This window comes from Capsella rubella, unplaced genomic scaffold, assembly GCF_000375325.1.
Source record: "Capsella rubella cultivar Monte Gargano unplaced genomic scaffold, Caprub1_0 scaffold_1, whole genome shotgun sequence".
Lineage (NCBI taxonomy): Eukaryota > Viridiplantae > Streptophyta > Magnoliopsida > Brassicales > Brassicaceae > Capsella > Capsella rubella.
This window is the reverse complement of record NW_006238923.1, coordinates 8,684,767-8,709,523: the sequence shown is the minus strand read 5'-3', so window position 1 is coordinate 8,709,523 and position 24,757 is coordinate 8,684,767. Positions and strand designations below refer to the sequence as shown.

Genomic DNA, 24,757 nt, shown 5'->3' with positions numbered 1-24,757 from the left:
TGAAGAAAGAAATTGCCAATTAAATGACAAAATCAGAGTTTGGTAGGCAAAAAAATAGAAAACTCCATGGATTTTTACCATTTTTTGCCAAAGAATAACAACGATTTAGAAATCAGTAAATAACTTTTAATTAAATTATAGTATGCTCGTACTTGTTTATCATACGTATCAACGATTACATATATTTCAATAAACTTTTTGTTTTTGTTTCATACTGATCAGCGATTACATATATTTCAATAAACTTTTTGTTTTTGTTTTTGGTAGTGTATATATTTCAATCAACTTAACTGTGTTTTCAATTGCATATAGTTAAGCATATGCATGTATATGAATTACATGTGAAATATAATGAGGCGTCATAATAAGAGGAGACCAAAAGTTGACGTCTATATGTAGTATGATTGAGCTTTAAAATAAGTAGGTTTCCCCATTATACAATGATATTATAATTAAATAAGCACATTAAAAATTAGAAAAAATGAGAAGAGTATATAATTTATTTATTATATATATAAATATTAAAGTAATATTAAAAGACAGAGCTTTATAGGCGAACAATATAAAAATATAATTTAACCATTTTTATTGCCAAAAGTACTACTCGGTAACAAAATAATTAATGATTTAGAAAACATCATAATAAATTTTAATTAATATGCATTAATGCATGTAATTAAATAATTATTAATGAACATGATTATATTTAGTAGTCAATACATTGCTATAAGTTATAAACTAAAGTTTAATTTTCACAAAAGATAGCAAATATCTTTTGCAGTACAAAAAGAGATTAAATGTATTTCATCTATAAATGTTGATTTACAAAAAGAGTAATGTATATTATTTCACAAGCCCTTTAAACTAAAACCACACACATATATGGGTCTTTCAACAAAGAATCAAATTTTCATTTTCATGCGAATCTTGTTTATTATTTTTGTTCTCAAAACGTCGGCATCATTAGAAACCCATTTGTCCACAGATGGACTCATACCATTCGCAGCTAAACATGTTATTATCATCAACAAACTGGTCACGCAAGCAACGCTGATTGTGCATTGTAGAAACAAAGGGGACGATTTAGGAGTAATCAAACTTAACTGGAAAGCTAGTTTTGATTTCAGGTTTCGGGTCAATCTTCGTAAAACAACAACGTATACTTGCAGTTTCAAGTGGCCAAACAATACAGCAACATTTGATATTTTTAGAGCAGATAGAGACGATAATCCAAAAAGTAAATATGGAGTTTGCAAAGAATGTATTTGGAGCATTTATGAGCCAGCCCCTTGTCGTGATAAACGGGATGGAGGTCAACCTCAGTGTTTCCCATGGAAGTCGTAGTCGATTAAGAGTATATGTATTCCATTTGAGTTAGAATAGTTGGTGTTTGAGTCTGTGATTACTTATTTGTTAGTTTTCCTTAGAATGACAGAAGTATAATTGGTTGTCACGGAGTTTCTCAAAAAAATACATTTATTAATTGGTTATTGACTCCAAAACTTAAGACATTGATTTTATATAAAAGGCAACAAAAAAAAAGTTTTGACTAATTAAACTAAATATGGCTAGAGAAAAAAACATATTAAATAAAGATAACAGACAAAATTTTCATTAGATTATAGTACAAACCTTATTTAAGCTATCTTACCTTAATTCCCAAAAAGAAATGAGAGTTTTATTTTATTTTGTATGCTAGTAACTAATCACTAATATACATATGTTTACTTGAAAATGCATCATTTTAAGTTATAAACTTATAACCAACAGATTTTCACATCTTTTTTTTTAATTGACATATTTCAGATTCTTTTAAATATGACTAATTAAAGGGTATGATACCTTTTTTTATTTGAAGAAGATAATATTTCACAAAAGTTTTTAATTCATAAATACCACTTTACGGAAAATACAAATTATATTACAAACCAGCAAAATACATCCATGGTTTCCTCAACAAATCACCTGCTAATCACATTTCTAGTTATCTTCAATACGTGCTTCGCGTTTGGAAACTTGTCATTTGTCGATGGAGGGTTCCTATTCTCACCAAAACATGTTGTGATCTACAACACATTGAACTCACATGAAGGATTAGTCGTGCACTGTAGGAATAAAGGGAAAGATTTGACGTTTCCTGCGATCCAATCTCAACAAAGTGTAGGTTTCAAGTTTCATGTCAATCTACGCAGAACAACAACATACACTTGCACATTTACTTGGTTAGGAAATGTGAAGACGTTTGATATTTTTAGAGTAGATAGAGACGATAGTTCAAAAAGTAAATGTGGAATATGTAGAGAATGTATTTGGTATATAAATGAGTCAGGTCCATGTCGTGCTAGACGCGATGGAGGGACTCCTTACTGTTTTCAATGGCCATCTTAATCATCTTAAAATATTTATGGTATTTTATCTTTCATTTTGTTGTATTTTGATAGTTACAAATTAAATAGACATATATAATCTGCTTAAAATTGTTGTCACTAACCATGACTGGATCAACGTTGAGGTCATTTATAGGCCAAGTATATATAGTTTCATAAGCGTAAAGTTCTATTACTTTAACTATCGTATATGGTATATGATCGGTTCACTTTTATTTGCGTGGACGGCTTTAAATTAAAATAAGGTAGGGATGGTTTCTTATTTTAGAAGATTATTGATAATGTTATTGTCGAGTAAAGTTATTCATGGGTAGATTCTTTGATTCTTCCAATCCTTACATTCTGCAAAAGATCATATCCAAACATAATTAACATGGTTTTTTCTTCATGTTTTGATAAAAACAAATTATTTTTCTATTATACAATTTGTCTCGCTTCATCAACTTAAAAAATGAAATGGTAAAGATGATTTTGTTTTAATTTTCTTGTGAAGATTATTTTTCTATATAACAATTTGTCTCGCTTCATCGACTTAAAAAAAAAAAATGGTGAAGATGATTTTAATTTTAATTTTATTGTCCTTGGAATTGGATAGATTAAAAAAAAAAAACCATCTTCACCTCTTGTGTCTCGTCTATCTTATAAAAGAAAATTTGAGAGATCTTATACTTTTTACTTTCAATAATACAAATTAAATTTTAAAACAATAAATATAAATTTTATTTCATCTCGGCTAGCCACTTCAAAATATAAATTTGCTATATGATGACCATCATAATTCACATAACCTTTGTCAGATTATTATTAAAGAACAAAAGATTTTCACATCCTTTTACCCACCAAATGATTTATTATCATGATATAATAAATGTTTTGGTTATGTATAAATACATCTTGCAAAACAAAACAAAACAAAAAAAAAATTGGTGACAACCCCTTCTTTAATCCATCCATGGCTTTCTCAAAAAATAACCACTTCAAGTTTGTGCTTCTCATATTCCTATATAGCCTAAAAAAATCTTCATCTTTTGGTAACCATTCGTCCATCGATGGACTTTTGCTGTTTGCGCCTAAACATGTCACCATCTTTAACACATTGGCCACACGTGCAAAACTGGTCGTACATTGCATGAATAAAAAGAAAGATTTAGGGATAAAAGAGCTTCCAATTGGAGCTAGTTTTGATTTCAGGTTTCGTGTCAATTTTCGTAAAACGATAACGTATAATTGCAGTTTCGAATGGCCCGAGAGAGAAGAGACATTTGATATCTTTAGAGCAGATAGAGATGACAATGAAACAAGTCCATACGGAGTATGTAGAGAGTGTATTTGGTACATTTTTGAATCAGCCCCTTGTCGTGGTAAACGTGACGGAGGCCGTTCTATATGCTTTTCATGGGATTGATGGAGGTTCTTTTATATATTTTTATGGTATTTTACTTGCCTTATAATATAACAGTAATAACATACGCATATTAAGTGGTTGTTATTACTATCATATTAACAGTAATCACATACGCATATTAAATTGATACTATATCTTTTGATGATAGATTAAATTTCTTGTATACCTTTAATTAAGTCTATAAATTTTGATATGTTGGTTACGATTGTTTTGTTGGCGTATTTTTTTCACATGTTATAATATAGTCTATGGAAATTTCAAAATATGAATCAAATGTAAAGAGTATGGAAATGGGTGTTGCAGAGTTGAGGTGGAAAAATGTGCATGGATTAACATTTTATTGATATACTGTACAATTTTGCAGCATTTAGAACTAATTGAGCAAACCTAAGTGTTACACAAATTTTACGTAATGTGTAGTGGTTTACATAGAAAATATTAGGGAACGTACGTACAATGTTTAGAAACCCCTGAAAAGCAAAAGGTGAAGACATATATAACTATTTCTAAGGTTTGTTCTAATTGGGATGAAGATTTTGAGGCCTTTTTGGAGGATGGCTAGTAAGACCTACAACCCTATTTCCGTGTAATATCACTCTTGACTGTTACTACAAAACATGGATAATGAAATGAATCAGAAAGGTAAAGGACCTAACCTGAGGTTAAGATTGAATTGTGAGCTTCATCCGTAAATTCTGTTACCATCTTCTCCGTCCTCTAACATTTGCTTTATGTGGTTCTAGAGGCGATGCCTAAGGGTTTGGTGATCAGGATTATGAAGAGGAATTATTCATCACAGGTTCACATCTTCGCTCCCCTCTAATGACAATACTGTCATCTTCTTTCCTCCATATTTCGCATTGGAAGAGTCTTGAGACTCCTAGTCTGGCTTATGGAGAAGAATCTATCTTTTGTCCCAAACCAACTATTTTTACTCTGCAAAAGCCAACTTTTCATGCATAGTCAAAAACAACAACGAGAAGATCTATTATAGCCGTTTATCTCAGTAATTTAATATATGTTTAACAATTTGTAAAAAGTGAGAAGACATTAACAGATCAAGAATTCTTATTGAAAAATAAGAGTTCTTATAAGAGATATCAATTATAACTAAAAATTGTTAAATGACAAGAAACATAGTTTTATTGAAAAACTTTTACTATCTTATAAAGGACAATTTGAGAGATCTTATTTCTTATATTTTTTTACTTTATAAAATACTAATTAAATAAAGAACAATAAAATAGCCTTTAGTTCGAGTGTTTAGCAATTAATTAATTAATAATTTCAGATTTTTTTTTTAAAGAACAACAGATATTCACATCCTGTACCCACCCAATGACTCAATATATAATAACTGTTTCCATCTATATATACTTCTTACAAAACAAAGAAAAATCTTTTATTCCTTTTCACAAACCCTTTTTAATCCATCGATGGCTTCCTCAACAAATAACCACCTAACTTTCCTTGTTCTCTTGTTCCTATTTCTCCTACAAAAATCTCCATCTTTAGCAACTCATTTGTCCATCGATGGGCTTTTGCCGTTCGCGCCTAAGCATGTCACGATCTTTAACAAATTGACCACACGAGGAACATTGGTCGCACATTGCATGAATAAAGAGACAGATTTGGGGATAAGAAAGCTTCCAAGTGGAGGCAGTTTTGCTTTCAGGTTTCATGTCAATCTTCGTAGAACGACAACTTATAATTGCACTTTCGAATGGCCTGGGAATAGAGTGACATTTGATATTTTTAGGGCAGATAGAGATGATAGTGAAAGAAGTCCATTTGGTGTATGTAGAGAATGTATTTGGTACATTTATGAACCAGCACCTTGTCGTGAAAAACGTGATGGAACCCATTCTATATGCTTTTCATGGGATTGATGGAGGCTCTCATCCTTTATTATAGTAATAAAATAAGCATATTAACTTGTTGATACTGAATTATTACATAATTGTTACTATAACATGTGATGAAAGATTGATTTTCTTGTATATAACATTTTGAGTCATTTAGCTACGATTGTTTTGTTGACGTTTTATTACATGCTATAGTATATAGCATAGGGAAATTCTAGAAAATGCATCAAAGGAGAAGAGTATGGAAATGGGGTTGTCTAGTTGAGGTGGAGAAATGTGCACAAACCTTAGTGTTACAAACGTTACACAAATATTCCAAACCACTTCAAGTCCAAGAAGAAAACGTTACATAATCAAATAATTAATTATATATAAAAAAGTGGTTACTAGTGGCAGCTGCCATCCGCCCCTGTCGTAAAAGATGATCAACCTAATGAGTAATAATCATCAAAGAAGAAAAGAGTACTCTGTTTTCATATCTTAGATTCAGCTTTCTTGAATTCATTTTAATTGTTTTCATAAAACAGAAACTTGGAGATCGAACCAGAATGGAGTTAAACGCAGAGGAAGTGATGAAGCAAAAGAAGACATGGTGAGACGACGCCTTTTGCATGGAACAACCTGTTCGGAAGAGAGGTTTTAAAAGTCACAAGGGTGAAAAAGAAAGACTTGGGACTGGGTTTGAATAGTTTCAGTGGCATGTAAACGTGTTCCCAAATAAAGGATTAGGCTTAAACTACAAAACCTGACTTGTCTTGTGTGTAGTAGATTTTATGAGTGAGTATGTGAATATTTTGATGCATACCTAAATTTCGACGGTGACAATAGAATGCGAAGAGGAGTAAACGATGCCGCATCACTAATAATAGTTTCTCTAATACTAATCGCTATATGTGGTCCAATATTCAAACTTTTTTATTTGTTGTAAATATCAAATACTGAAACTTTATAGCCACAAAATGTAAACTATACTATTCTACTGCATAGAAGAATCTTCAGAGGAAAATAAGTCTCGCAAGTGAAAATTAAAAGATTTCTTGAAAATCCTTAACTTTTTAATACATGAATTCGAGAAATGAAAAAGAAAAAAAACAACGGAGATGATTAAAAGAGAACAACAACCAAAGATCTCTCCTAGCTTTCATGGGAAAAGAAAAAAACAAACCGATCATCAACTTTTCCCAAATACCAAAAAAGGACAAAAAAAACCAAAGCACAAGTTTTTACAAAAAGCTTTTTATGTAACCCTAGTACTCAGACTCAACTGTGCCATTAGATTCAATGGTGGTGTTACCTCCATTGTCACTGCTTCCACTGTCCTGACCAGAAGAATCTCTGACTCTCCGACCATCGTTGAAACTAAACCTAACCCAAACCTCTCCTCCGTCGTTTCTTTTCTTCCCAACTTCATCTCCATCAACAGGCATCTCGTACCTACAAACAGGACACGACCCATGAAACCCTAACCATTTCTCTATACATCCACCATGAAACCTATGCTTACACGGCATCTCCTTCACAGTCTCCTCGGACTTCCACTCCTCCAAACAGATCACACACTCTCCTTCACATCCGTCGATCTCCACAACAGGCATCGCTTCGATGGAAGCCTTGGACGCTGGAGGACGACCTTCCTCACGTGACTCCAGTAAGTTACGAAGCAGAGGATTCAATCCCGACGAGCCTTCGAGCACGACCATCCCTTGCGTAAAAGGGTTGACTAAAATGATTCTCTCACGCGACGAAGCAACACCACCATCATCATCATCATCATCGCGGTTTGATGGTTCTTGATCGGAGAAGCCTAAGAGAAAAGGCAAGAAGAGATATAAATCTCTGTTCCTCAAAAACCTTCCGGAAACAGAGGATGTCTCTGTTCCAACCTCAGCTTCTTGTTCTGTCGCCATCGCAAACAAAGATTGATTCTCTACAGTAAGATGGCGTCTCAAGATTTTAAGAGAGTTGCAAATGAACGTTGCGGAAAGATCTAGAAAACTATTAACGAGTAGAATTTTCTTTCTTCTTTAAATACATTAAAAGTAATTTACTAATGGGACCTAAAATATATTAAGTCTGAAGACAATGATTGATCTTATCGATATGTTTATCCATTAGCAGAGATACCTACGTCACATTTTTATCTGACTCAAAAACATTATGATTTCTCTATATTCTCCTTAAACCTTGAGGGTATACTTCAAAGACGTCGAAGGGTGTTTCTGGAATTTTGAGATCAACAACATTGGAGGCTGTCATGTGTCTCTCTATAGTGGACTACACGAGGCTTATGTGAAGAGTAAGCAACAACAACAATTGATTCATATGAAGAAATTGCAAAAGCATTAAATATTCTCTTATGATATCTATACCCACCATCGAATTAAACCAATACTAGTTGGAAAATTTAGTACATCTTAGTGAAACAAGTACTGTAATATACATACCTAATCTAAAACTGCAAATCTAGTCTACTTGTACAACAAACAAAGGACATTTGTGACTAAAGAATCAACATATTAAAGGAACACTTTTCTCTTATGTACCTGTGTGGACGCACACGTGAACCACAAAAAGATTTGAAGAATGTGCGTTTGTTTACGTTTTTGGGTTTACCATTCGCGGCAGCAAAGAGAGCGTTTGGTTTCTTGGTATTTACGCCAGAGGCAAGTCATTTCAGCGGGGGTTTGGTAATGAGCAACAACATAGCCGTCCTTGCATCCATCACTAATGATCCTTCCATCGTTTTCGTAATGAGGCTCGAGGCCATGTTTCGTCAGCTCAGCTATCCATATTCCCATTGCCACGTCTTCTAGCTTAAACATCTATATACAAATTTCCAAGATTTTCACATTCCATTTCTATGTGAATTCGGAAAGGTGTTTATATGGACCTAACTTAGAGTAGTACTACCTTTAGGTTTCCTTCTTTGAAAAGCTTACCAACCGATTCTGCTATGTCCCGGGACACAATGTAGCCTGGACCATGTGCCCATGGGGGGTATTTCTCTTCTGGCCATTCCTGTTTTTTTCAAGTAGGAACTTCGTTAAATGAATCAGAATCAGTCGATTGGCTTACGTTGCCAAATCAGATTGTGTTCTACCTCATAACTGATGTACCATTTGCTATCGGGGTTTCGAATAGGTTGAGAGTCAGAATTGATCAGTCCATATATTAACCCCCGCGTGTTGTTGGTCATTGATAAAGAAAGTAGTACTTCATCTACACGAACAAAGGCGTCATCATCCGTTTTCATGATGAACTTGGCTGAGTCAACCTCTGTCTATTTAAAATATGTAGTTAGTGAGGCAAAACGGTAAAGACAACTCAACTGCGTCTAGGAGGAGATATGAAAAAAGAAAATTATTACCCCGAAGATGCAGATGGCTAGTGTTTTCCAACTGATGAGACTGTAATAATCAACAAAAGGCATTAGCTGAACATCACCGTAAGTCCTAGCCTCATTCCAGAGTTCCAGGTTGACAAGAGGACTTTTGTGCTTCATTATCAACACCAAAGCAAATCATGATTAAGAATTAGGCAATTCCAGCATACACCAGATAATCTTCAGAGATGGAAGAAAAGCTTACAAGGCCAACAAAAAAGCGTACTGCAACTCTTCCAGATCTTACATCATCATATTGCATCCATGTTCTTCTCACAGCCATACGTCTTTTAAAATTGTTTGCAGTGGAGAAAACACCAATAACGAGATCTAGTGGCCTTAATGATGAAAGGGGAGGTGCTTTTAATGCCTCTACATCAACAACATGCTCTGATTCTTCAGAGGTCGGCAAACCGCTGGCAAGAATGGATATCAACCTAAAGTCACCCGTAATACGTACTTCACTAACAAGCCATGGCTCCAGTGTCTGAAGAATGAATGAAAGATGAAGAACCCACATAAGAATCGAAACATTTGATGGAAAAATGCTAAAAGCAGTGAATTATAGAAGAAAAGTGATGATGATGATGATGATATTACATCGCGAAAAGCAAATGAGGTTATATGTTTCCCATCAACTGTCATCTGCATTCCTTCTGTTCCCACCCTAAGTGTAGCAACCGATAAGAAACCCTGCTTGAAAGGAAAGTATCTTTCATGTTTAGATGCTTCACTGGCTACGGGAATGCCCCTTGAAGTGTTGGACTGAAAGCTAGTTGAAGAAGTTCGGTTTATTTCTCTACCAACCATCTTGTTGCATTCATCCAAGTCATCCACTGTGTATTATAATCATATCAACAGGCTTATTCATGGAAGATCAAGTGACTAGATTTATGTAAGCGGGTGAAACTATACTTGCATTCACCTTTCTTATTCATATCAGGATCAAAGTTTGGACAGCGTTCCTCAGCTCCCCAATCACGAGATGCCGTCCAGCTGTTTTGAACAATCACAGGGTCTTCAGTCGACTTGTCACCAAGAAGCCTAACATTATAATGTACAATAATGGGCGGATCAGGCTCCCCAGGAAGCGGTTGTCCTGTTAAATCAATCCGGAAGCTACCAGCAAGACCATCAGGGATGCCAATAACCGTGATGGAGGAACCCTGGGTCAGACCACAAGGAATTTTCAACTTCAGACTACTTCCATCAGCTTCAGTTGCATTCATTTTGCTAAGAAACTGAGGACAAAGCTCCTCTTTCCCTTTCCTTGTTTGATTTTTATTTACATCAACTAGTTTCTTAGCTTCAACCGCTGCCACAAGATTCTCCCAAACAATGCCAGCTTCCTTAATAGCATCAACTCCATTAACTAAGTTCTGCGCATTATCAACCAGACTTTCTAAACGGTTCCAAGTAAGCAGAGGCTCTCTCTCTTCTCTAGACACGTTCTGCTCAACAAATAAACCCGAGACAACAGCGATATCGTCACCAGATATAGCGTCTTGAGTGTTCCTCGCTTCTTTCATGAAGTCAGGGAGTGTAATTCGCAGCCATTCCATAGGAAGAGTGGTGTTAGGAGTAACAGCAACAGAAGAAACAGAAATATAAGGCTTTTCAACAGGAGTATTCAAATCCACATATCGATACACCGTAAAGAACATACACATTGATACAACAAGAAGCCCTCCATAAAATCTCTTCATTTTCTCAGCCCAAAATCAAGTAGCAGCAATAGGAGATATAGAAACTCCAAGATTGTACTCAAAACCATAAATCCGTGAGCGAGATCATCAAGATTCAACCTATAGAGTAAAATGTCACTACGTTTAACTTCAATCAATCCCTGAAACACACAAAAAGATGGTTTTTGATCATTAACAATACATACAAAATTCGCAGGACAAGCCAATTCAGTTTCCAAATTATTCTCAAATTAACTATTAATTCAACAGCTCACAAGATCCAACAACATCAAAGCTTATCTATAACAAGAAGAACAAAAAATCAGATTTTTCAGGTGGCCTGGGAAAATTGAAACTCAACAGAATCCCAAAAGACTTAGTCTTGGGAACTTGAAGCAATATAAAATCAGTAGATACGATCAAATCAGTAATGCCCAGAACCTTAAGTTTCTCACTTGCATAGAAGAACTTACTAAATCAACTACAAAGATAACAAAAATCAAACTCACAAATGCAACAAAAGGAAATCTGCTTACAGGCCAACGCAAAACAGAAATCAAGCAATGTCGTTCCGGAATCAGAATCCGATACACCGGAGAGATATGTCGAGTAAAATGGGATTCAGATCTCTGACGAGCGGTTTACTTGTTTGCTCTGTATCTTAATATCTAAGCACAGTCCAACAGCAGAGAAAGCGATGGTGTTTTTTCTTCCTTTAAAGAAAAAAAAAAAACCCAAAAACATAACGCAAATGGTGAAAGGTTAAAAAGTAAAAACAAACAAAAGAAGTGGCCAGTAATTTTGTATCTTGACAAAAGAAGAATTTTTTTTTTAAATAGCCAACGAAATTATAGTGAGAATAGCCAACGAATTTTTTTGTCTTCTTTTGTCAAGATAAATCATTATATTTTTGTTATGCCTATTAGATGCATCATTATATATAAAAAGTTACATTTGATGCAAAAACTAAAGTAAATGGTACCAAAAAAAAAAAAGTGTAAAAAATTGGCAAGCAAAACTTCAAAGGGTAAAGTAAGTTTAAAAGTCGTGATAGCGTGAGAGATATGAAGGTGCTTTCATTTGTAACGCACCACCATACACATACATACCAGTCAATAATTTGACACTCCAATACTTTTGATTTCCCATATTTGCCTTTTTCTATTCATGGTTGGATCGGACTGTAGTTTTCACGTTGGTGTTTTTGTTTTTGGTTTAGTTTACATTAAGACTCAAAGCTAACCACCACTCAAGATGACTTTGCAAACACACAATCTTAGTTAAAATTAATCACGATGATTAAAATCATGTACCAAGAAACGAGTTATCGTCAATGTATATCTATGTGTGCCAATAGTTTAGCTTTGATAAATGTCAGTACGCATTTCGAATTCAATTTAAAGTATTGAAATTATGTCGTTCTTTCACTAAATTGTTGAAAAATGTATGATATTGCCTCTAAAGTTTCACTCCCATTACTTTGAATAAACATTATGAGGGTGCTTTCATCTGTAACCATACATATTACATATTTAACATACCAGTCATAATAAACACCTCAAAATATGTGATTCCTACTTTTGCTTCAAAATTTTTATTTGCTCTTTTTCCATGGTTGGATAGCTTTCTTGGAGGAAGCTCATAATGATATTTATACCTTTGATTAAAAATCAAAAAATGCTCTTAACACTAACGACAATGTGATGTAAGTTCTTACAAAAACATGTCATTTTCTGTAAAATGTCTTCTCAATTAATAGTAAAGATGCTTTGGAGGAAGCTTACCGGTTTCAAATCCACCAGTGAAGATACTAGAGTAGTTGAAGATGTATTTTGGTCTTTGGATATGAAATCAGTTTTGAATTAATATATTAAAGGGTACCATCCAATTATATGTGATTTATTTTACAAATAAATGATGCAAGAAAAACAAATAAAATCAATAGGTAGAATGTTTTTTTTTTTTGTAAATTAATAAAAAAATATCAGCCGTAAAAATTAGAATTTGGGAAATTGAACTCTAGAGTCGCATCGACCATGTGGCATAACAGGACAGTTGATGAATTTAGAGGCCGAAGTATCAACGCATAGATAAATCTGATAGAGTTGGCTATTATGTGACGAGTCTTTGTTACATTCAATGCCCGGAGCAAATCCAGTAGCTTCCTTTATCGTTTTCTCGATCTCTTTTATTTCGTAAAATTTATCATCCGGTTTGATCCCTAAATCATGGGAAAACAACATATATATAACAAGCAAAGAAAAACCAAATGCACGTAACTAATAGTATAGATAAATTCTAGGGGCAAAAGAAGTGAATGGTGTACCAGCATTGGTGAGGGCGTGAAGGAGATTAGCTTTTTGTTTGAGTTTGAGACCGGCTTCGAAGTAATCGTGTTGGTCAAGCTCGGACTCAGCGCAAGTGCCGTGTTTCTCCCACTCGTGTGTCCAAAACTTCATACCATCATTGCTTGGACACGACAACGTTGGCCATTCTCTTTGTAACTCGCTCATCAGATCAGACACCTTCATTTGTTTTCAATTCTCATTAGTTGTTTACAAAACAAAATTCTTGTAATTTTTTTTTGTGATATCTAGATAAGAAACTTACAATGATCTTAAAATATTATCTTCTTTTTCTTTTTGAAAAACAAAATATTATCTTTTTAATTGATTTTGTTTGTATGAAAGAAAATTATTGTGTTTATAAGCTAAAAAACGAACCCGTAAGTCATCAAATTGACTGTCAGGATTACAGTTTTGCGGCCATCCACCGGTTTTGTAGTTAGGCCAAAGACCGTGAATTCCAAAATCGGCAGCTGGTTTACCGGTTTTTGGATAGCAACAGCTATGTCTTGAATCACAATACGCTCCAGGCCACTGCATTATTGCAAGGCACATACTCGTATAAACATTGTATAGGTATAATGATACTTCTTGTAGATACATATGTGTATTATAACTTTACCTGTAAAACGAAGTAGAAGAAATCGAAATCTTGGGCGACACTTTGCACGTAGAGTTGTTGTAATGCTAGAATACAAATGAAGAATTTCATTTCCTCAAGATATTTAAAAGTTGAAAAACCAAATCGTTTGTGGGAATCAAAATAGTCGAAAACCCAATATAAGATGGATAAGAGAAGACTGGTTTAGGTTGCTTTTGTTTATATAAGTCATATAACGTGACGTGTGATAATTTCTTTTGGGTAGAGGGACTTAACGTGTGATTGAGATTCGTATGTGAATGCTTAGTTGTATTAGGTTAGTATTTCGTGCAAGCATTTCTTTTGGATGTAATAACGTAAGGCAAACTTTTCATCATGCTTTAGCTATAAAATAAGCGATTTAATACATGTATAAAATAAAGTTTTCATCATGTATTCATGAGTCTTCAGCTATACATTTCTTTTTCTAATTAACAACTCAGAATTCAGAATTATATTCACATAGCAATCCCTTAAAGACCTTTGTTTCTTAAATTCCAAATAATTAAGTCATTTATAGACCCTTGTTCAATCAAAGATTCATACGACTAACCATTGTCCCGTCTCGGAAACGTCAAGGTTCTTGGTGCGGCGGCACATGTTGGCTAATTGAGAATGATCCATTGGGTTAACCTTTAAGGACAAAGGTGGAGATTGTTATAAAGTTTCGAAGAGAGTAGACGAAAGGAGTTGGGAATCTATGCCTAGGATTTCAACATCATCTCGGCTTATGCTCCCCGCTCAAATAAAAAGGAGGTTTAACGGAAAACTTTTGCCTTGATATTGTTACCAATCTATATGTTTTAACTAATCAAGCTATCATTTAATAATTTATTTAACTTTTAGGTTGTGAGTTGTGACTTTTGGGTTTACTATTTAATCATTTTATATTATTTGTATGTGTTTGTGTAAAATCTAATAATTGACAAGCCAAAATTTATAAGTTAAGGATTCAATTTTTTTGCATTAGAGATAAAGAAAATAAACAGAAATAAAGTAAAAAGAGCTTTCTGGTCCGCCAAGTTGATTAATAGCATCAATAAATCTGTTTTGAAGCTCATAGTTCCATCTCAGCCTTAGTTTAAAGTTCTTTACATTATGGTGCTCACAATTATCCATGTCTAGCTTGTAGTAACAATCACATATTTTGTTACTTTTTGAACCCTTTATTGCTCAACCACATTAATCCATCAAAAAATTTGGTGCATTGCGCCTAATACCACCAACAAAGCGAAGGGACATATTCAGAACATGATTCACCACATGCACAGAGAAAAATAGCAGCAAAGCCTATTAGCTAGATCAAAAACAGAGTTATTAAAAGTTCAAAAACCATCTACAAAAAACTAATCAAAATTCAGAGAGTACCTAAAATCTCATGGCATCGGATATTCCAAAATCTTCTCTAGGAGATTGTCTACTATTTATTCTGGCATATTGTACAAAGATAATTTAAAAACAAAAAGCAATATAAGGCACCAACATATGAGAACAAACATGATTAAAAATATCCATTTATGTTCAATTAAACTACCACATTAACCTTTTTCCTTATTATTTTGATCAAGATGCACAATATTTCAACAAAACACGCTTAATACATCGTAGAAAAGCATATATAGCATAATCAATTTATTAATTTTAATGAGAATAGGTTAAATCATTTAAGTAAGCACAAAGTGAGTACAAAAATCATAGAAGTATTGTAAAACCAAATGAGAAATTCATGAAGTTTGTAAATATCATATCATATGCAGAAATATCCCAAATCATATAAGAAATTTTTGCAAATCATTAAGCAAAAAGTCATTAGAGATCCCTCAATATTAAAACGTCATTATTCACATAGAAATAACATTAGTTATACCTACACAAGCTTTTGTATTCACCTATCATCGTGAGAATGTTGTTGATTCCAAAATTAACAACTTTTTTTTTCTCTTAAAAAATAACATAATTCTCCTTTGTATCAACAATATTAATAAATCCACATATTATTGAAACTTGTTAAACAAATACTCAAAAAATGCTACAAGAATAGTTGAGTCCAACTTTTTTTTTATTTTTGTGTGGTCAAAATAAGATGTGGAAGACTGGCCCAAATTATGAGATACAAAATTAATTGTCCTAAGAATTGGGAAAAATGAAAAAAATGCTGCAAGGAGGATTCAAACTGCAACCTTGAACTCTATCTAAGATGGATTAAACCGCTGAACTAAACAAACTTTTATGGTTTTAATCATGATATCTAAAGCTGTTTTTTGTTAATCAATCTAAAGTCTAAACGCTAAGGATACAACGATATCACATGTACATGATATTACTGATATCATATAATCATAAGATGCCAAATAGAGAGCTTGCAATTACATATAATTAAAAAATAATAGATTAGTCGTTATTTGGGCCTTAACTGGACCAATAATAAAATACAAAAATGAGAAAAGAGGCCCAAATAGAGTTTAGGGTTTGGAGAGTGTCTCTCCCTTATATTCCTTACGAAATCCCCTGAGAAAAGAGAGAAAAAGAGGCGAAAATGGTGCAGCGTCTTGTTTACCGGTCGCGACACAGCTACGCCACCAAATCGAACCAGCACCGTATCGTCAAGACTCCAGGTCCCTCTCTTCTTCCTCTTTTAGATTTTGTTTTCAATTCCCCTATGCTTCATTTCGTAACCAGTGATCTGTTCATGAGTGTGTAATGTGTCTCTACTGTATTGTTTCTTGCAGGAGGTAAATTGGTGTACCAAACCACTAAGAAGAGAGCTAGTGGCCCCAAATGCCCTGTTACTGGCAAGCGTATTCAAGGAGTAAGTCTTCTTCTTTCGATTTTGGCTTCGTGTGATTTGGTATCACATGGAATCTTCTGATACTTTAGAATCCTAGATTTGAGGTTTAGGTATAGTTAGGTTTATGATTTTGGAGGAATTTACAACTTGATTTAAGGGCTATATAAAACAGAATCAATCGGATTGAATGTTGTTTAGTTGTATTGTTTAATGGGCATGTTGTGCTTATTGACGGTCTTGTGCTGATTAGATGAACTCCCACATCAGTACATAACATATATCATAAGCTAAATTTGTTGGTGCCACTTTGTCTTTCAAGTTGTTCCTCCTTTTACATAAGGGATTGCTATCCACCTGTGGCGGAAATTATTCAATTTTCCTCAAAGATTGTTTTGTGTGATTTTGTTATGTACTTATAACTATGTTGTATATTTTGTGAATGACATTATCTGTTTATCTCAGATTCCTCACTTGAGGCCTTCTGAATACAAGAGGTCAAGATTATCGAGAAACAGGAGGACTGTGAACCGTGCATATGGTGGAGTCTTGTCTGGTTCTGCAGTCAGGGAAAGGTTTGTTGTTGTCCAAATCTTTCTATTACATAACTTTGGAATCGTTAAACTCAATGGTGTTTTTTCTATGGCAACAGGATTATTCGGGCATTCCTTGTTGAAGAGCAAAAGATTGTGAAGAAAGTGTTGAAACTCCAAAAGGCTAAGGAGAAAGTAGCCCCCAAGGCTTAAGCTTATGGCTATGCTCAAGTTATAGGACTTGGTGCGTTTATGTTTTGTTCTTCTCTGTCGACAATTATCTTCCCTTCAGTTTTGATTTCCCGTTTAATTGTTGAATCCACCTTTATTGTTCGACTGTTAAACAGATCTTGGTTAATATATAATTTTAATCTTTTGGACACAAAATTGATCTTGCACTTTAATTATATGTTATAACTATGAAAATGCAATATAGAGTCTGAATTTTAACAATGTTCCAATTTCTTGCTCCAATGAACGTCCATATAAAATCAGCTCGAAATACTACTTTTTGGCATCTACACAACAACAGTTTTTCTTTGGTTCGGTTTGATTTAGCTAACAAGTCTTCACTAAGGCAAAACCTACACTTGTAAGCAGAAAATGGTTTCTGTAATAAAGAAAACAGAGGAAGCAAAATTCAAAACGTTCTAATTTCCTTACATTAGTGAAAGAAAAGAGCCAAAAAGGGAACACCCTGGCTTGAAAAAGGCAAGCCAAGAAGGTAGAGAAAGACTGCTAATTATCCACATCCATCAAGTTGTGGAGAAACAAGCTGGCAAATCACCACTAATGGACGATAAAGATGAATAATAACTCTCCAGCAACGTCATGTTCTGTTTCAGGCCTTGATGATGCTGATGATTCTCATCAGGTGTTGAAGTGAAAACATCATACCGAAGTGTGTCACAATGACCATGATGATCTTCATTGGAACCACGCATGTTCTTCATTATGCCATTTCCTTCGAATCCCTTCTCTTGAAACTCCTGTGGTAGGCTTACAAGCGCAGGACATTCCTCTTGTGCCAACACCGCGCTGAGATCGATATGGCTTGTGTATTCTCCCATTCCCAAGAAGGTCGAATTTGATGACGTGTTTAGCAGAAACGATGGGATTTCGTTAGACAAGGTAGGCCTAGGAAACTGAGGTTGTGTTTCTTGTGTGGAAAGAAAGAGATTTGTTAGGTATTGTTGTTCTAAACATGAAACCGGACTGAAAATGCTGGTGGGTTTGTCGTACGAAGTGAAGTCCAAGTAAGAGAAGGGACTTATAGTAGCAACGGAAGGAGTTGTACTATTACTAGTTTTGGGAGTGTTCATATTCTCATGGTGAAACTGGAAGGGAGAGCTAGTTTTGAGGATCTTGTCTGAAGAGAAATGGTATGTGTTTGATGGCTTTTGGTCGGACATTGTGTCGGAACTTGTCTCTGGTGGTAACGAGGAAACAAAGGAGTGAGAGAGAGCTCTTAGGGTCGTTGTGCTTGTCTTTTTAAAGATTCTGCATATAGCCCATGAATCCTGCAGTAATCCACATTACATTATCAAATGACTGTGTAATGTAATCTATAACAAAATAGTTAATCCAATAATTCCAAAAATTAATATTTTTGGTTTTGTTTATTAACTATTCTACGTTTTGAGAAAAATATTTGATTAAAAAATAATTACTATTATATTGTTTTATAAAATATAGTACGCTAGAAAGAATCAAAAACAATAATTAAAGATTTAAGCTTAAATTCGAAGGGACAGCAGAATAGTCCTAAAATACCTTTATATCTTTGGTCAAAACTGTCTTCTACCGGAAACTTAACACTTCCTTTTTGTTAAACTTATCGATAGAGATATACTAAAACCTTTTAAAATATATATTATATATAGAGTAGATAGTTCAACTCACTAGTTTACAAAAATCTATAAATGCACTAAGTTCGAGATATATATTCACATAAATTATTCACAATAACTTCAAACCAAATCTTGCAAATCTTAATAACTGATATTAGTCTAAGTTGTTGTCGATCCGGAGTAGTTTCAATCCTATTTTTTCTTGAAAGTAAACTATATCTAGAAAAATTACTGATCTAATGTAAGCTTACATTGGGAGAGACAGGAGAGTCGAAGAATCTCTTAGAAGGAGGAGATGGTTCGGAGAGAGAAGGCAAACGAAACTCATGCATCATCCAATCAGTCTTAACTCCTTTTGCAGCTCTTCCTTTGTAGAACACTAAGGACTTCTTTAAACCTATGCATTTGTTTCCCTCCGACGAGTATATAGGCCGGTCTGTTCCCGTAGCTTTCCAGAAACCAGCTCCTGTCACTCGGTTTGGCCTCGAGCTGTTCCGATACTTCCTGTCCCTCGGACAATAAAAGTACCATTCTTTCTCGCCCGTCATCGCAAACTCTACAATGTTTTAACAACAACAAAACAACAACAAAAAGAACTTGTTTAGACTTTATTTTCTTATATGAAAGTAACTTTGTAATATGATAAATTAAAGTAGGAAAATCATATATACTTGGAAGATCCCAGGGGTCGTATTTGTAGATATCAAGCTGTCTTATGAGCTCTATGGAGAGAGGATTGTGTTGAACCTTCCGCTTCAAGTAGAAGCTTACGAGCTCTTCGTCGGTTGGATGAAACCTAAATCCAGGCAACAGCACTTCCTCCATTTTCTGTTCACCGTCGTCGGTTCTCTCTCCCATTATCTCTAAAACCCTAAAAAACAAATAGAGTTAAAAAAGAGAAACCCTAAGTGGAACAAGAATGAGTTTGGTAGAGAAAAGTGGAAGTGAAGTAAGTGAAGTGGTTTAATTAGCTTAAGTTGAAATCAATATATGCTTCCTTGCCAGGGGTCTGAACCCGAAGGATCAGCCGCCATTTCAGCTGAGTTTTTCAAATTTCATTATCTTTTTGAATTAATTTTCCAAGAAAGTTTGTTTGAAGCTTTCTTTGGTTTTACTTATAAAACCATATTTTAAAAATTGGAGCTGAAGGAAAAGTTTATAAACACGAGGACAAGTTCAAAAGAAAATATAACTAAAAACGTAATACGATCGTGCATATGTCTTTCGTATTTCTTCTTATCATGACGAAATATGTGTGTATATATGTAACGATACTTGATCAAAAACAAAATACATATATAACGATACTTTGTTTCGTTTAATTTAGTTAAATGTATATGTTGATACTTACTAACTAATAAAGCATGCATCGCCACTAGTCATTACTGATCATTACTTCTAGAATCAGCGTATAATGATACTATCGTCAGCGTATATGCACTATCATCAATTCATCATATCGTACGTTGACGCACATACACACACGTGCACATGTGTGTATCGTGCCATATGGTGAATAACGAACAGAGACACATTGACGTGCATGAAATCTACGTATCTTTGTGTGTGCTTGATCAATGTATAGTATGTATAATCGTATATATGATCGATCAAGGACAAGACGAATTAAAGACCAATTAAGAAACCGCTTTAATATTGTCGCTTTGGTTTGAAGTCTTTCATTAATAAAGGAAACAAGGGCCGATCGAGGCCAGCTGCCACTACAAAAGATTCGAAATTAAATTCAATGGTGTACTCATTAATATATTGCTAATAATACATTGCCTTCAGGTTTCTAATTAAGATTAAACTACAAAATTTTAAAATGGTTCTCAGAATCCAAGTTTCTTCTATTCCATTCCTCCTCACAGTTTCTATTCCCACTGACCAATGTCAGAAATATAGAAGGGCTTGACCTATAGGGGCAATGACGCTAGTGTAGATTACTACCTTACCCCTTAGTTTGAACTGACTAAAACGTCTGAAAGAATCTTGTTCGTTTTGACCTTTTTGGTAATTTCGGCGTTTCGGATTTTCCAACGAACAAATTCTCAAGTTTGACTCATATTGGTCTTTTTTGTGGTAAGACTTTAAGGAATTAGTTGATGGAGTTCGACTTTTACGTTCATCATATTATTTAAGCACATGTAATATTTTTTTGATAACTAGGTTCAGAAAGTAATTAATATCTATTACTCTAACTTCGCTACATATAGCTCAAACATCATCGCTCAATAACATCTTAATTAAGTAATGTATTACATGTGATCTATCTATCTTCGTGTGATGTAGAATCCTCTTTGTAACTAAAGAATATATAAAATCAAGGATATAACAAACTAAGAATTCTTTCACATTAATTGGAATTATTCAAAAAATTTGTTTTTAATACATTGGCTCATCACAAACCTATAAATGAAATATTTTATTTGTTCCTATTTTTTTACAGACTTTTTCAGACCCAAATTAGCATTGACGTAGTATGGTTTTAGTCGAAATAAGTGTGGTTTTAGTCGAAAAAATTATGGTTTTAGTCAAAGATTTAGAAGTCCTGTACTATATATATATGGATGGTTTCAAGGGGTACGTAGACTAATATGGAATTCTTTATGAGAGGCGAGAATATACATTGTTGTCAAGTTAAGGATGCAAAGTCGTCTTTGTCCGGTTTGCATTGATACAAGTCGTTGATTTGTGCATAATAGGTTTACCTCAATCGGAAAGTTTGGATAACGTTTGAGATTATTGTAATGAAAAATTTAAATAATACATTGGCTCTTAATTTATGAACCGCATGCATGGTGATCTGCCTACTGAAATCGCAATAAGAAAGTGAGTCACTTATCGTAGCTATTGAAGATTTTTCTTGGGTATGTTGATGCATATATATGCATGTATCATAAAGGTTATCATGGAAAATATAATATCAAGTTGATATTTCTGTGAGCGATTCTGGCGTGACTCGTCACTCGCGACAAAGTTGAATATAATTCAGCCAAAAGGTTTTGAAAGCGATTCAAGGATCTGATCAATGCATACTTTGGATCCGATGATTTTGTGTGTTGATTAACACTCAGCCTTGTTTTAAAAAACTTTTTCTGGCAAGTCTAATGATATTCACATTCCTTTATTAAAAAAATGACAAACAAATAGGACTTATATATGATATCAATTGCAAAATACATATTTCAAACATTTTTTTTTTGGGGAGAATACTTAATATCGTTTTTTTGTCATCTAAATACAAATTAAACGAATAATTTAAAAACAAAATCTTATCGTAGTAAGTAAATTTCAGAACCCTCAGTTTATACTAATTCCAAGATCAGCATCCACTAATATTGGCAGTAAGATGTAAGTAACTAATCCTCTAAATCCACTCGGATAATTTAAATCTTGGTAACAATTTTGGTAATAACCACTAATTAAAATTGCTACTAGAGATTCATGTTTATGAAAATAAGTATTTATATTTGTGCTGCGTCGATATCAGTTCCCCTTCAAAAAACGATATACAAATCCCCATAGTAAAAAGACTAAATACGAAAAAGGCTCTAAAATAGTAATCTAAGTTCTGAAAGTACAATGGTAGGTGAAAATAGGTTATAATATTATCATCGCGTACGTGGTTAACTAATATCAGTAAATAACGAACACATTTGACAAGAGGGGGGAGTCTAGCATTTATAAGGCAAAAGTCAAATTTACTCGACTTTCTTTCTCTTTTTTTTTTTTTTGTGGGTTTTTTAAATTTACGAATACCAAAGTATGGAATTTCACAACGTTTAATTTCTTGCTTTTAGTAAAATCTAGTTGAAAGTTTAAATTTTCATCAAAAAAAAAACTATTTTCTTTAATAATCTTTATATATGTATGTACAAGTACCAGCAATTTGACTAAGTAGTAATTATTTACTACACCGTCAAATAGTAATTTATATCGGTTCTTGAAAGTCTGATAATATTATAAAAACCATATATGTTAGTAGCTAAGTGACAAGGCAAATGGAATTCTATGAAACTGATGTTTGATTACGATTTTATTAATTAATGACATTATGGCTAACTACACTGAATTTGGTGTGGTTTTGATCTTTGTAGGTTTTCTCCTCCAAAGTCATGAGATTTTGTAGATTTTTCGTGACTATGGAAATAACTAATAAGGATGATTCTGCTTTGATCGCTGTTGGTTTAATTGTTGTCGTTGTTCCCAGAAATAGAATTGGCCATTTCTTAAATATTTTGTGTGTTTTTTTTAATTGTTGTTTTGTTTCCTTCATCATTAATAAATCTTAATCAGAGCGATTTGGTTATATTAAACTTAAAACCTTTATAACAAGCACATCTACGGTTCTACCAAAAAAACCAAACACATCTACGGCAAACAAAATTACTAATATGAGTTGCCTACAATTTTTTTTATACCTCAACAAACTTAAGGGGCATCAACAAAGCCAATTGACGAAAAGATCTCAAAAATATAACGTGGAAAACTGGAAAATAGAATGTGTATATATAGTTTGATATTGGTCCAGCTTCACACCACACCTGAGTTTAATTTTGGTACCGACTTCAAAATCAGATCGCACTATAGGCAAAAAGTCTAAAGGAATAGCTAGCTAGGGGGAGGGATACGTCAAACCCAATGAAATTCCAAAAAGCCAAGTTTCCTCGGTTTATACCCATTTTGTCTCTCTTCTCTTCTGGTTTTGACTCTTTTGGGTTTTTTAACTTCTCAAGCGTGTGCACTTGATTTTAGAGCTCTAACTCTTTTTTTGTATAATTAATAATGCATGGTTAATTTATCATTTACGTGGTTCACAGTACATATATAATAAATACTATATGTGAAAATATATGTATTAGTCAAAACTTCAAAGTCTCCAAGCCCAAGCATCCATACCTCTGTCTTCGTGAACATAATTAACCCTCTTTACCACAGTTAATCATGTCCCTCCATCACCTTCGAAATTTTTATATTTGACCAAAACTCGCTTCCCTTGATTCTTGTTTTAATACTAATATTCATCAAATTTATTGTTTCACTAATTAATTAGTTTTCAGGTTGCAATATATCATATGATCATTGTCTAAGAAGATAGTGGGATATGTGTGGATCAAAAATAATAATCTAAACGTTCTTTGTTCTTACTAAGAGAGGTACAGATACATACGAGGACCTAGGTTAAACATCTTATATGGTTATCATTCTTAAACAAGCCATACAAATTTACAAAGGAGTATTCTTGAAATTTTATTATATGCTGGAAATATAGTACCAGAAAAAAAAACAATCGGACCAACGTAACTTCGATTTATAAGTGTTCATATTCGATTAATTAATTTCATCATATCAAGTAATATTTTCGTTAGATTATACACTTGAAAACTATAAGATATTTCATCTAAACGTTGACTTAAAAATCCCCCTATTAAGAAAACCAATGTATAAATTAGTACGTCGACGTCGTTTTCACACGACAAAAAAATCTCATACGGAAACCTCTTGTGCTGAAGGTGTGAGTCATCTATTGGGCCTTGACTGGGTTAATCAGATGGGCTAATCAGTAAACAATGATCATTATTGCCGACTCACTTAACATTTCTTATTTTATTTTGGGCAATTTCTCACAAAGCTGTGTATGCAATTAGTGCTTTCTCAACAAAAGAGTTACTACTACTACTTGGCCGACAATGTTTTATTTTCTTTTGTTAATAATTTGTTAAGATAGATATGTAGGCCAGCTAATTATGGACTTTCGTTTTGGCTTAACCAAATGATCAATGGTTCTGACTTTTGTTGTTGTTGAAGGGAAGTGGAGTGCGTCTATCATTATTGGCTCATATCATTAGTCATCCATTTGTATTCACGACGAGACCA

At 33.7% G+C, this 24,757-nt stretch overlaps 9 protein-coding genes across 11 annotated transcripts; 5 read left to right on the top strand and 4 right to left on the bottom strand.

Annotated features, from left to right (window-relative positions):
* The first annotated feature begins 863 nt into the window (after positions 1 to 863).
* LOC17898114 (S-protein homolog 5) lies at positions 864 to 1,494 on the top strand. The gene has a single exon (XM_006304413.2). It carries the CDS (start codon positions 883 to 885, stop codon positions 1,342 to 1,344), a length of 462 nt encoding a protein of 153 aa, XP_006304475.1. The 5' UTR covers positions 864 to 882; the 3' UTR covers positions 1,345 to 1,494.
* Positions 1,495 to 1,899: 405 nt separating this feature from the next.
* LOC17900196 (S-protein homolog 5) lies at positions 1,900 to 2,401 on the top strand. Its single transcript, XM_006304333.2, has one exon. It carries the CDS (start codon positions 1,945 to 1,947, stop codon positions 2,386 to 2,388), a length of 444 nt encoding a protein of 147 aa, XP_006304395.1. The 5' UTR covers positions 1,900 to 1,944; the 3' UTR covers positions 2,389 to 2,401.
* A 931-nt stretch (positions 2,402 to 3,332) lies between these two features.
* LOC17898989 (S-protein homolog 5) lies at positions 3,333 to 4,783 on the top strand. Of its 2 annotated transcripts, XR_002832423.1 has the most exons (3): positions 3,333 to 3,818; positions 4,326 to 4,434; positions 4,536 to 4,783. XR_002832423.1 is itself a non-coding variant. In XM_006306335.2 (2 exons), the coding sequence occupies exon 1, from the start codon at positions 3,340 to 3,342 to the stop codon at positions 3,790 to 3,792; it is 453 nt and encodes a 150-aa protein (XP_006306397.1). In that variant the 5' UTR covers positions 3,333 to 3,339; the 3' UTR covers positions 3,793 to 3,818; positions 4,326 to 4,783. The 2 variants fall into 2 exon arrangements, 1 of the variants encoding a protein (XP_006306397.1); XM_006306335.2 differs by having other exon boundaries at positions 4,326 to 4,783.
* Positions 4,784 to 5,180: 397 nt separating this feature from the next.
* On the top strand, positions 5,181 to 5,813 carry LOC17896884 (S-protein homolog 5). Its single transcript, XM_006304850.2, has one exon. The coding sequence runs from the start codon at positions 5,229 to 5,231 to the stop codon at positions 5,679 to 5,681; it is 453 nt and encodes a 150-aa protein (XP_006304912.1). The 5' UTR covers positions 5,181 to 5,228; the 3' UTR covers positions 5,682 to 5,813.
* Positions 5,814 to 6,674: 861 nt separating this feature from the next.
* LOC17899647 (E3 ubiquitin-protein ligase RNF181) lies at positions 6,675 to 7,669 on the bottom strand. The gene has a single exon (XM_006305526.2). It carries the CDS (start codon positions 7,562 to 7,564, stop codon positions 6,905 to 6,907), a length of 660 nt encoding a protein of 219 aa, XP_006305588.1. The 5' UTR covers positions 7,565 to 7,669; the 3' UTR covers positions 6,675 to 6,904.
* A 305-nt stretch (positions 7,670 to 7,974) lies between these two features.
* LOC17896791 (beta-1,3-galactosyltransferase GALT1) lies at positions 7,975 to 11,424 on the bottom strand. 2 transcript variants are annotated; one of them, XM_023789259.1, is made up of 8 exons: positions 11,261 to 11,422; positions 9,965 to 10,885; positions 9,640 to 9,875; positions 9,245 to 9,526; positions 9,025 to 9,153; positions 8,758 to 8,937; positions 8,568 to 8,675; positions 7,975 to 8,479 (listed from the first exon to the last, which is right to left on the bottom strand). In XM_023789259.1, exons 2-8 carry the CDS (start codon positions 10,743 to 10,745, stop codon positions 8,267 to 8,269), a joined length of 1,929 nt encoding a protein of 642 aa, XP_023645027.1. In that variant the 5' UTR covers positions 10,746 to 10,885; positions 11,261 to 11,422; the 3' UTR covers positions 7,975 to 8,266. The 2 variants fall into 2 exon arrangements, with proteins under 2 accessions (XP_023645027.1, XP_023645028.1); XM_023789260.1 differs by having other exon boundaries at positions 8,385 to 8,479; positions 8,774 to 8,937; positions 11,261 to 11,424.
* A 1,144-nt stretch (positions 11,425 to 12,568) lies between these two features.
* Positions 12,569 to 13,857, bottom strand: LOC17898379 (ribonuclease 3). The gene is made up of 4 exons (XM_023790126.1): positions 13,692 to 13,857; positions 13,448 to 13,603; positions 13,051 to 13,249; positions 12,569 to 12,945 (listed from the first exon to the last, which is right to left on the bottom strand). The coding sequence occupies exons 1-4, from the start codon at positions 13,779 to 13,781 to the stop codon at positions 12,722 to 12,724; spliced, it is 669 nt and encodes a 222-aa protein (XP_023645894.1). The 5' UTR covers positions 13,782 to 13,857; the 3' UTR covers positions 12,569 to 12,721.
* Positions 13,858 to 16,210: 2,353 nt separating this feature from the next.
* LOC17898606 (60S ribosomal protein L34-1) lies at positions 16,211 to 17,414 on the top strand. Its single transcript, XM_006303128.2, has 4 exons — positions 16,211 to 16,324; positions 16,439 to 16,518; positions 16,960 to 17,069; positions 17,147 to 17,414. The coding sequence occupies exons 1-4, from the start codon at positions 16,246 to 16,248 to the stop codon at positions 17,238 to 17,240; spliced, it is 363 nt and encodes a 120-aa protein (XP_006303190.1). The 5' UTR covers positions 16,211 to 16,245; the 3' UTR covers positions 17,241 to 17,414.
* Positions 17,415 to 17,743: 329 nt separating this feature from the next.
* On the bottom strand, positions 17,744 to 19,774 carry LOC17897334 (protein FEZ). Its single transcript, XM_023777058.1, has 3 exons — positions 19,549 to 19,774; positions 19,129 to 19,433; positions 17,744 to 18,547 (listed from the first exon to the last, which is right to left on the bottom strand). The coding sequence occupies exons 1-3, from the start codon at positions 19,733 to 19,735 to the stop codon at positions 17,783 to 17,785; spliced, it is 1,257 nt and encodes a 418-aa protein (XP_023632826.1). The 5' UTR covers positions 19,736 to 19,774; the 3' UTR covers positions 17,744 to 17,782.
* Positions 19,775 to 24,757: the final 4,983 nt, after the last annotated feature.

Bases quoted from the DNA above. Each gene is read 5' to 3' on its own strand.
- LOC17898606 (XM_006303128.2), top strand. From the start codon at position 16,246: ATGGTGCAGCGTCTTGTTTACCGGTCGCGACACAGCTACGCCACCAAA. The intron at 16,519-16,959 runs GTAAGTCTTCTT...TGTTTATCTCAG, and splicing joins CTGGCAAGCGTATTCAAGGA to ATTCCTCACTTGAGGCCTTC. The intron at 17,070-17,146 runs GTTTGTTGTTGT...CTATGGCAACAG, and splicing joins GGTTCTGCAGTCAGGGAAAG to GATTATTCGGGCATTCCTTG.
- LOC17899647 (XM_006305526.2), bottom strand. From the start codon at position 7,564: ATGGCGACAGAACAAGAAGCTGAGGTTGGAACAGAGACATCCTCTGTT.
- LOC17896791 (XM_023789259.1), bottom strand. From the start codon at position 10,745: ATGAAGAGATTTTATGGAGGGCTTCTTGTTGTATCAATGTGTATGTTC. The intron at 9,154-9,244 runs GTAAGCTTTTCT...TTGATAATGAAG, and splicing joins TACGCTTTTTTGTTGGCCTT to CACAAAAGTCCTCTTGTCAA. The intron at 8,938-9,024 runs GTAATAATTTTC...TATTTTAAATAG, and splicing joins TAGCCATCTGCATCTTCGGG to ACAGAGGTTGACTCAGCCAA.
- LOC17898989 (XM_006306335.2), top strand. From the start codon at position 3,340: ATGGCTTTCTCAAAAAATAACCACTTCAAGTTTGTGCTTCTCATATTC.
- LOC17898114 (XM_006304413.2), top strand. From the start codon at position 883: ATGGGTCTTTCAACAAAGAATCAAATTTTCATTTTCATGCGAATCTTG.
- LOC17898379 (XM_023790126.1), bottom strand. From the start codon at position 13,781: ATGAAATTCTTCATTTGTATTCTAGCATTACAACAACTCTACGTGCAA. The intron at 13,604-13,691 runs GTAAAGTTATAA...GCAATAATGCAG, and splicing joins TCTTCTACTTCGTTTTACAG to TGGCCTGGAGCGTATTGTGA. The intron at 12,946-13,050 runs GTACACCATTCA...CCCATGATTTAG, and splicing joins TCACGCCCTCACCAATGCTG to GGATCAAACCGGATGATAAA.
- LOC17896884 (XM_006304850.2), top strand. From the start codon at position 5,229: ATGGCTTCCTCAACAAATAACCACCTAACTTTCCTTGTTCTCTTGTTC.
- LOC17897334 (XM_023777058.1), bottom strand. From the start codon at position 19,735: ATGGGAGAGAGAACCGACGACGGTGAACAGAAAATGGAGGAAGTGCTG. The intron at 19,434-19,548 runs GTATATATGATT...AAAACATTGTAG, and splicing joins CGACCCCTGGGATCTTCCAA to AGTTTGCGATGACGGGCGAG. The intron at 18,548-19,128 runs GTAAGCTTACAT...GGATTACTGCAG, and splicing joins ACTCTCCTGTCTCTCCCAAT to GATTCATGGGCTATATGCAG.
- LOC17900196 (XM_006304333.2), top strand. From the start codon at position 1,945: ATGGTTTCCTCAACAAATCACCTGCTAATCACATTTCTAGTTATCTTC.